Raw genomic sequence first — 10627 nt, forward strand, 5'->3', positions numbered from 1 at the left:
AGCTGCTGATGCTCAGAGAGGAACCTGGAGACTGACAGGAACTAAACTCACTGCAGTCATCATCTGAGGAACTTTTTCATAAACAGCTGAAGTTCTGATTGCAGCTTCCTGACGTGGACATCTCCTGGTTAGTTTCCTCTGACAGTAAACTGATTCACATCTTTCAAGATAGATTGAACTTTATTATATTCCAGATAAAATACATCAAGGAAGAAAAGCTAAATAAAGTTGAATGTTAAAACATTTAAACGGTTAAAAGTCCAAACTGAGAACAGTTCAGACTCCAGGAACCTCTGAGGAACGATGGAGATCTGCTGGATGAAAGACTTCAGGAACCAGAGCTAGAAGTGGAACTACAGTTCAGCTGCAGATGTTCACAGAATGTTTCTTTATTAAACATCCTGGAGGCCTTGGCTCCGCCCCCTCAGCTGTAGCTGGCCTGTGGTTGGCTGCTGAGGTGTGTCAGCATCAGTTTATCATAAAGTGTCTCTGAAAACAGTAAACAGCCAATCAGGTGCCTCCCTGCTGCCGCTCTGATTGGCTGGAGTTGAAGATCTTGGCCAGCAGTGAGGCGTTTGATTGGCTCTTCTGCTGGATGAGGCGGGCCTTGTCCAGGTGCTTCTGGGTAACCAAGTCCTCCTCCTTCTTCTTCTTCTTCCTCCTCTTCTGGATCTCCTCCTCCGTTTGCCGCTGGGTGAAGTCCCACGTCTTCTCCTCCACCTGACGGGACAAAAGAAGTTAGACAGTTGTACCTGAGCAGGTGTCGAGTGGGCGTGGCCCGTAGAGCTCACCTGTTCCCCGTCCCTCTGCCGCTTCTTCTTCAGCTTGTCCAGGTGAGCGCTCTTCTCCACGTTGTTCAGGTAGAAGTTGGTTTCTTTCTTGGCCTGGGACACTTCGGTGCGGAGCCTCTGCTGCAGCACCGTCTGCTCGTAGGCCAGCTGCTCGCTCAGGTGAGTCCACTGGAACCTGTGCAGGTACTGAACACAGGTGTGCTGTTGGAGGCGGGTTCAGGTGAAGCAGCAGACAGCAGCAGAGCTCAGACCTACCTTGATGCACCACAGGTCTGAGGAGAAGCGCTGGCGTTTCTTGGTTCCCATGGGCGTGTTGTGGAGGGACGCCGCTACTCGCTTTGCTACTCGTTTGTCTCGGAACTCCACCCACCCTTCAGTGAAGTCACACCTGCTCAGCCCCGCCTTCTTCTTGCTCCTCCTCACCTGGCTGTCTGAGGGCCAACAAACCACCAGACACCTCCGAATACTGCAGTATTTACAGTATTAAAGTACACACCTGAGCAACATCACCTAAAGTACTCTAAATTGCATCATCTTAGACTAATCAGATTACTTTCCAGTTGAACAGTAGAGTATTCATGGTGCTTCTACAAATGTCATCAATGTAAAGTCTGATGTCATCACTGTCAGGACCAATCATTAACTGTGGTAGTTCTGGTCAGGTTCTCACCAAACATCTGGACTCCTGATCAGTGGTACTATGACTCCTCCTAGACCTCCTGATTAGAGGTGCTATGACTCCTTCTAGACCTCCTGATTAGAGGTGCTATGACCCCTTCTAGACCTCCCGATTAGTGGTACTATGACTCCTTCTAGACCTCCTGATTAGAGGTGCTATGACTCCTTCTAGACCTCCTGATTAGTGGAACTATGACTCCTTCTAGACCTCCTGATTAGAGGTGCTATGACTCCTTCTAGACCTCCTGATTAGTGGTACTATGACTCCTTCTAGACCTCCTGATTAGAGGTGCTATGACTCCTTCTAGACCTCCTGATTAGAGGTGCTATGACTCCTTCTAGACCTCCCGATTAGTGGTACTATGACTCCTTCTAGACCTCCTGATTAGTGGTACTATGACTCCTTCTAGACCTGATTAGTGGTACTATGACTCCTTCTAGACCTGATTAGTGGTATTATGACTCCTTCTAGACCTGATTAGTGGTATTATGACTCCTTCTAGACCTGATTAGTGGTACTATGACTCCTTCTAGACCTGATTAGTGGTATTATGACTCCTTCTAGACCTGATTAGTGGTATTATGACTCCTTCTAGACCTGATTAGTGGTACTATGACTCCTTCTAGACCTGATTAGTGGTATTATGACTCCTTCTAGACTGCCTGGAATCACAGCTGGACTCCCTTTGGAGCCTGAACTTTAAATATGGACTTTATAAAAGATTAGTTTCTGATTATTGATCAGAGGAAATACTCTGTTAGAAGTAATCTGATTACTATCAGACATTTCAGTGATATTACACAGGACAGTACTCACTGCTGTGTACTATCTGCAGTATCTGTGTGTACTATCTGCAGTATCTGTACTATCTGTGCGTACTTTTTGCAGTATTTGTACCTTCTGGCTGCAGGAATATCCGTCCGATCTCTCCATAAACTGACAGCAGGTTCCTCAGGTGTTTGGGGCGGAGCCTGGGAGGGATGTGACCCAGGTAGAGGACACCTGGAACACACTTCCTGTCTGCACTCTTCCTCTTCATCCCAGCAGCATCTTCATCACCGCCACCTGTCTGCTCCTCATCTTCATCACCGCCACCTGTCTGCTCCTCTTCCTCATCCTTACCTGTCCTGTCTCCTTCCAAGTGTGCCTCCTTCATCTCCTCTCTCCTCTCCATCTGTTCAGGATATTTCTGGGGAATCAGGACTCTGAGCTCAGCTAGAAGCTCCTCGCAGATCCGAGATCAGCTGTTTCCGGTTAAACGAGTTCCGGTAAATCACCGTAAATGACGTCACTCATCACCTGAAGAAAAGATCCGGTAAATTTTAGCTCAAATCTCACCTTTTTAGAAACAAACTCAGCCGCAACTCCTCACGTGGACGAAACCGTCGCGTGTGAATGACGTCACGCAGCTTCCGGTGATGCCTTCAGAATAAAACATTTGGACAGGAAACATTTTATTTCCTGAGTTCAGATCTAGAATGAAAATCTGATCAGTCAGGACAGAAATAAAACTCAGAATTTACTGCAGATTATTAGAAGAGAGAAAATAGAAGTTTAAAAGCAGCAATTAATAGAAAAGATATAAAAGCAACACATTAGGATGAAAATAAAAACTGTGATAAAAATAAAAGTAGAAGAGGACAGGAGGAAGAGTCCTGGAAGTAATGAATGATTATTAAATCTTCCCTTCAGGAACTTTGGATTGTTAGTTTTCTGTTTTTTTTAAATCATCTTCATTTTGTAAGTTTATAATTCTGGAGTCAGAGTTTCATCTGAATGTTTGAGGTTGTTGTTGGTAAAGTTTGAATTTTGAAATGTTTTCTACAGATCTGAACCGAGTGGTGAATCATTAGAACCTGAGAACCAGCAGAACCTCAACGCCTCTGTTTCTGGATGCAGACATATGAAGACATCAACATGTGTTCATGTTTTAAACGACAGAAGAGGGTTAGGGCTAACCCACAGAATCAGTAAAAGAAATAAAATCATAATAATGATTTTTAAAAATCGTTCCTATGAGACAATAAGAGGATCTTTGTGATTGAGTAGCTGTGAAGTGAAATAAAGTGAGAATAATGAAAGATATACGCAAGAATTCATCCTAAAAGGCAGTTTGATGAGTTTTACTGTGTTAAATTAGAATTTATTAATGATTCTAATTTATAATAAACACCTGAAGACAAACAAAAAGAAAGACTCAGTTTTAAAGATAAAATAAAATCATCTTTAATTGATCCACAGCGGAACAGAATAATGTGAGCTCTTACTTTGAAAGTCCAGCCCCTTCCCCGGTGAGGTGCATGCTGGGAGACCTGTCATGTCCCGAAGATGCACAGACCGGTGACCAGTCTGTGTCTGAGCTCCAGCGTGAAGCTCAAACTGGTCAGCGCTCGTTTCCAGTTCACCGCCGACCTGCTGCACCTCCAGCCGGCGGAGCTCAGCGCAGGTAGCCGACCTCAGACACCCGCAGCCCGGATACAGCTCCGAGCTAGCCCCGCTGCTCCCTCTGGTTCTACCAGCAGCTCAGACTCAACATCTGGTTTAACTTAGGAGCTGCAGACAGAAAACTGCTTTAAAGGTTTAATCTGAAGTCTGCTTAAAATTCACTTCCGGTTAAAGAAGTCGTTTTAAAATCTTTCAATCAAACTTTTATTCTCTTAGTGGAAATGCAAACATCTGGATGTAGGTCACATCTGGACTGAGTAGAAGAACATTTAATGATCAGAGTTCTACCTTCAGACTGTGAATATTTCCAGAGTTCCAGGTCCTTCAAGTCCCCTAGAGACAACTGGACAGTTGTCCATAGGTCTACTCTAGAACTTTCTCCAGTTGTCGGTAGGTCTACTATAGAACTTTCTCCAATGGACGTTCTCCTTTCCTGCCTCCAGTCTTTAGTTTAGTCTCACTTAGAACATTCCAGGTCCTTGAGGTCCACAGAGGTGGGTCCAGATTTATCACTTTTTAATGGACTTTTTTTTTTAGAACTTCATCAGTCCAGCAGATAGAATCATGCCATTTAAGGAGGAGAAACATCTGAGTTCTGATAAAAACTGACTCCAGATCAGTTTTACATCCATCCAGGTGTCTCAGTCTAAACACTGAATCTGGTTTCTGATCAGAACCATTTCATTCTATAACTTTATTCAACTGTTGACTCAGAAACTGGATCATTTTCAAGCAGTTTAGGTCCATTTTCATTTCATTTACAACAAATTTCTTGTAATTTTAGGTCATTTTTGGGTCGTTTTGCACAAATTTTGAATCATTTTCTATCATTTTCTAAGTATTGTGGACTAATTTTGTGTCGGTCTGCAAATCTTCAGTCAGTTTGGATCATTTTTGAGTAATTTTGGGTAAATTCTGACTCATTTTGGACATTTTTCTCGTCATTTTCAACTAGTCTTATGTCAACTTGGATCTTTTCTCGTTAGTTTGGATCATTTTTGTGTCTTTGGGATCATTTTAGAGTCATTTAGGACAAATTTCATGTCATTCTGGACTCATTTTCTCTATGGATCATTTTTGAGTCATTTTGGACAGTTTTCATGTCATCCTGATTCTCACCTGGATGCATGTAAAGCTGACACCAGATCATCACAGAAACAGGAAATTACCTCATAAAGACATAAAACTGGCTCAGAATGATGTGAAATAATCAGAAAAAGATGCAGAATTATCAGAATTATTAGAGCAAAAATAAAAAAATGATTCTGGATGATTTTCTTTCATTTTGGATGATTTTTGTACGATTTTAATGAATGTTGAGTCTACGAGGACTAATTTTGACTGATTTTGACTAAATTTGGGTAATTATTGTCTAATTCTGGAGAAGTTTTTCAGTCATTTTGAACAGTTTTTGATGTATTCAACATTTTCCAAGTAATTTTGGACAGTTTAAATGACATTTTGAAAATACGGACTAATTTTAGACATATTTCAAGACCTGGACAGTTTTTTGTGTCATTTGGAACAAGTTTTTTAACTCATTTTCCAATAATTTGGATTCATTCTATTTAAAGCTGAAGAAAAATTTATCTGTGTTTCGTCGGAACAAGCAAAGTAAAAACTCATTTCTTTTTGGGCAGATTGTCGTCTGATTTTGAACAAATGCTGACTGACAAAATTTCAGTACTTCTGGACACATTTTGGTCATTTTATATAATTTAAAGAAGTTTTTAAGGAATTTTGGACTTTTTTTGTTATTTTTAACAGTTTTTAAGACATTTTGGATGATTTACATGTTATTTTGAACAATACTGAGTCATTTTGATGTCATTTAGAACAAATTTTGAAGTAGCTGAATAATTCTGTGTAAAGGCGGAGATGTGATGTTGCCTGTTTTTCTATTGGTCTGTTGGTCTGATGTCAGTCTAACATCACCTGGTCTGTGATGTCAGACTGACAACACCTGGTCTGTGATGTCAGACTGACAACACCTGGTCTGTGATGTCAGACTGACAACACCTGGTCTGTGATGTCAGACTGACAACACCTGGTCTGTGATGTCAGACTGACAACACCTGGTCTGTGATGTCAGACTGACAACACCTGGTCTGTGATGTCAGACTGACAACACCTGGTCTGTGATGTCAGACTAACAACACCTGGTCTGTGATGTCAGACTGACCCGGCTGCTGTCTGCTTGCAGAGGCCGGCTTGTCGCAGCAGGAGGCGCTGCAGGTGCTGCAGGCAGCGAGGACGGACGCAGCAGGGGGCGGAGTCACTGCACTGGAGCTGCTGCAGAAGGAGGCGGAGATAAAGAGCATTGTGACATTTTGCTCTCACCTGGATAAAGCGCTGAGAGGAGGAATACCTGTTGGGAAAACCACGGAGCTCTGTGGAGCACCTGGAGTAGGAAAAACACAGCTGTGGTACGACACACACACTACACTAACACACACACACACACACACACACACACACACCCACACACTACACTAACACACACACTACAGTAACACACACACACTACACTAGCACACACACACTACACTAACACACACACACACCCACACACTACACTAACACACACACTACAGTAACACACACACACACTACACTAGCACACACACACTACACTAACACACACACACACACACACACTACACTAACACACACACTACAGTAACACACACACACTACACTAACACACACACACACACACACACACACTACACTAACACACACACTATAGTAACACACACACTACACTAACACGCACACACTACAGTAACACATGCGCTACACTAACACACACACTACACTAACACACTACAGTAACACACACACACACACACAAGCGCGCTACAGTAACACATACACACTATGGTAACACAAACAAACACACTACACTAACACACAATACAGTAACACACACACACACACACACACCCACACACTACACTAACACACACACAAACACACACACACACACTACACTAACACACACACACACACCCACACACTACACTAACACACACACTACAGTAACACACACACACACTACACTAGCACACACACACTACACTAACACACACACACACACACACACACTACACTAACACACACACTACAGTAACACACACACACTACACTAACACACACACACACACACACTACACTAACACACACACTATAGTAACACACACACTACACTAACACACACACTACAGTAACACACACACACACTACACTAACACACACACTACACTAACACACACACTACACTAACACGCACACACTACAGTAACACATGCGCTACACTAACACACACACTACACTAACACACTACAGTAACACACACACACACACACAAGCGCGCTACAGTAACACATACACACTATGGTAACACAAACAAACACACTACACTAACACACAATACAGTAACACACACACACACTACAGTAACACACACACACACACTACAATAACACACACACTACACTAACACACACACTACAGTAACACACACACACTACACTAACACACACTACAGTAACACACACACACACTACAGTAACACACACACACGCACACACTACAGTAACACATGCGCTACACTAACACACACACTACACTAACACACACTACAGTAACACACACACACACACACTACAATAACACACACACGCGCTACAGTAACACACACACCTACTACAGTAACACACACACACTACAGTAACACACACACACACACACACTACAATAACACACACACGCGCTACAGTAACACACACACTACAGTAAGACACACACACACTACAGTAACACACATGCGCTACAGTAACACACACACTACAGTAAGACACACACACACACTACAGTAACACACACGCGCTACAGTAACACACACACTACAGTAAGACACACACACACTACAGTAACACACACGCGCTACAGTAACACACACACTACAGTAGGACACACATACACTACAGTAACACACACACACACTACACTAACACGCAGGATGCTGTGGTAGTCATGCTGGTTCAGGGTTCCTTCAGTTTGGAATAAATCCCCAACAGTGACCATCATACCTCCTCCTCCATGCTTCATGGTGGGAACCATGCATGTAGAGACCATCCATCACCTTTTCTGGTCTCACAAAGACACAGTGGGTGGAACCAAAGATCTCACATTTGGACTCATCAGACCAAAGCCCAGATCTCCACTGGTCTAATGTCCATTCCTGGTGTTTCTGGGTCCAGACTAATCTCTGCTACTGGTTGCTTTTCCTTAGTAGTGGTTTCTGAGCAGCTATTGGACCATAAAGGCCTGATTGGTTCAGTCTCCTCTGAACAGCTGATGTAGAGATGTGTCTGCTACTAGAACTCTGGGTGGAATTTATCTGGGCTCTAATCTGAGCTGCTGGTAACTGGACATTTCTGAGGCTGGAGACTCAGATGAACTTCTCCTCAGCAGCAGAGGAGACTCTTGGTCTTCCTTTCCTGGGGAGGTCCTCATGGAGACAGTTTGGTCGTAGAGCTGGATGGTTTTAGAGACTGAACTAGGCGATACATTCAGAGTCCTGATAGGTTCCTGGGTAGTTCCTAGATGGTTCCTGGTAGGTTCCTGGGTAGTTCCTAGATGGTTCCTGGGTAGTTCCTAGATGGTTCCTGGTAGGTTCCTGGGTAGTTCCTAGATGGTTCCTGGTAGGTTCCTGGGTAGTTCCTAGATGGTTCCTGGTAGGTTCCTAGATGGTTCCTGTTAGGTTCCTGGGTAGTTCCTAGATGGTTCGTGGTAGGTTCCTGGGAAGTTCCTAGATGGTTCCTGGTAGGTTCCTGGGTAGTTCCTAGATGGTTCCTGGGTAGTTCCTAGATGGTTCCTGGTAGGTTCCTAGATGGTTCCTGTTAGGTTCCTGGGTAGTTCCTAGATGGTTCGTGGTAGGTTCCTGGGAAGTTCATAGATGGTTCCTGGTAGGTTCCTGGGTAGTTCCTAGATGGTTCCTGGGTGGTTCCTAGATGGTTCCTGGTAGGTTCCTGGGTAGTTCCTAGATGGTTCCTGGTAGGTTCCTGGGAAGTTCCTAGATGGTTCCTGGTAGGTTCCTGGGTAGGTCCCTAGATGGTTCCTGGTAGATTCCTAGATGGTTCCTGGGTAGTTCCTAGATGGTTCCTGGTCGGTTCCTAGATGGTTCCTGGGTAGTTCCTAGATAGTTCCTTGAGGATACATTAAAAGTTTTTTCAGTTTTCTGGACTGACTGACCTTCAGTTCTTAGAGCAATGATGGACTGTTGGTTCTCTCAGCTGATTGGTTCTTCCATAATCTGGATTCTAACAGTTGTCCAATAGGGCTGTCAGCTGTGGACCAACCTGACTTCTGATGGTTCCAACCCCATTAAGAAGGAAGAAGTTCCACTAATGAACCTTGACAAGGAACACCTGTGAAATGGAACCATTTCAGGTTCTACCTCCTGAAGATCATCCAGAGTTTCACAAGAATCTAAAATATATAACATGTTCTGACTTACTTCCCATGTTTTTGTTTCCTCCATAATTCCAGATGTGTTCATTCATAGTTTGATGCCTTCAGTGAGAATCTACGATGGAAATAGTCCTGAAGATAAAACCAGGAAATGAGAAGGTGGCTGCAGACTAAAGACTGCTAGTGTATTTATTTATATCCACACAGATACACTGACAGGGGGCGGGGTTACTCATGACCTCATAGTGTTATTCCGGATCAATAATGTCATTGGTTCCTGATCAGCCTGCAGCTGGCAGTGGACGTCCAGGTTCCTCAGTGCTTCGGCGGGGTGGAGGGTCATGTGATCTACGTGGACACGGAGGGCAGCTTCCTGCTCCAGAGGGTCGTTGACATGGCCGCCGCCGCCGTCAGACACTGCTCCTTATTGGCTGAAGACGAGGAGCAGCGCGTCGCCATGGAGACCTTCACCGTGGAGACCATCCTGTCTAACATCTACATGGTAACGACACGGCTTGTTGTTCTGCAGTGATGTCACTGTGCATAGTGCGGTTCTGATTGCCTGTCCGGCCCTCAGGTGCGTTGCCGTGACTACGAGGAGCTGCTGGCTGAGCTCCACCTGCTGCCTGACTTCCTGTCAGAGCGGCCCAAGGTCCGCCTCCTGGTGATTGACAGCGTGGCGTCTCCGTTCCAGCAGCTGTTTGACGAGCTGTCGCAGAGGACACGCCTCCTCAACAGCCTCGCCCAGCGCCTCATTGCCATGGCAACCAGCCATCACATCGCCGTGGTGATCACCAATAAGATGACGACCCGGTTGCGAAGCGGCCAATCACAGCTGGTCCCCGCCCTCGGGGAGAACTGGGGCCATGCCCCCACCATCAGGCTCCTCCTACACTGGGAGGGGCCACGGCGCCTAGTAACCATCTTTAAATCCCCGGGTCACATGGATGCCACTGTCCAATACCAGATCACCGCTGATGGCTTCAGAGACACCGACCAATCAGAGCAGCCGCAGAGCAAACGGCGTCACACACAGGTCGACCAATCAGCTGCCAGCTGCTGACTGGTCAGAGACTGTTTGCCAATTAGAGGCTGAGCTGAGAGTTTACATCACACAGACTGTGTTCAGTTTAAATAAAGTTTATTTAAATTCTCAGTGAAGACGTGAAAAAGTTTTACTGTTACTGAAATCAATATTAAAGTTTTATCACAAAAAAATCTAAATGTTTCAGAT

General features: G+C 44.5%; 2 protein-coding genes across 3 annotated transcripts; one reads left to right on the forward strand and one right to left on the reverse strand.

Moving 5' to 3' along the window:
* Positions 1-161: 161 nt before the first annotated feature.
* abt1 (activator of basal transcription 1) lies at positions 162-2884 on the reverse strand. Of its 2 annotated transcripts, XM_023280127.3 has the most exons (5): positions 2809-2884; positions 2368-2714; positions 1047-1222; positions 792-977; positions 162-720 (listed from the first exon to the last, which is right to left on the reverse strand). In XM_023280127.3, exons 2-5 carry the CDS (start codon positions 2642-2644, stop codon positions 511-513), a joined length of 849 nt encoding a protein of 282 aa, XP_023135895.1. In that variant the 5' UTR covers positions 2645-2714; positions 2809-2884; the 3' UTR covers positions 162-510. The 2 variants fall into 2 exon arrangements, with proteins under 2 accessions (XP_023135895.1, XP_054868755.1); XM_055012780.1 differs by having other exon boundaries at positions 2368-2865.
* An 870-nt stretch (positions 2885-3754) lies between these two features.
* Positions 3755-10614, forward strand: rad51c (RAD51 paralog C). The gene is made up of 4 exons (XM_055012779.1): positions 3755-3916; positions 6119-6341; positions 9679-9895; positions 9971-10614. The coding sequence occupies exons 1-4, from the start codon at positions 3799-3801 to the stop codon at positions 10454-10456; spliced, it is 1044 nt and encodes a 347-aa protein (XP_054868754.1). The 5' UTR covers positions 3755-3798; the 3' UTR covers positions 10457-10614.
* Positions 10615-10627: the final 13 nt, after the last annotated feature.

This window comes from Amphiprion ocellaris, chromosome 8 (assembly GCF_022539595.1).
Source record: "Amphiprion ocellaris isolate individual 3 ecotype Okinawa chromosome 8, ASM2253959v1, whole genome shotgun sequence".
Lineage (NCBI taxonomy): Eukaryota > Metazoa > Chordata > Actinopteri > Pomacentridae > Amphiprion > Amphiprion ocellaris.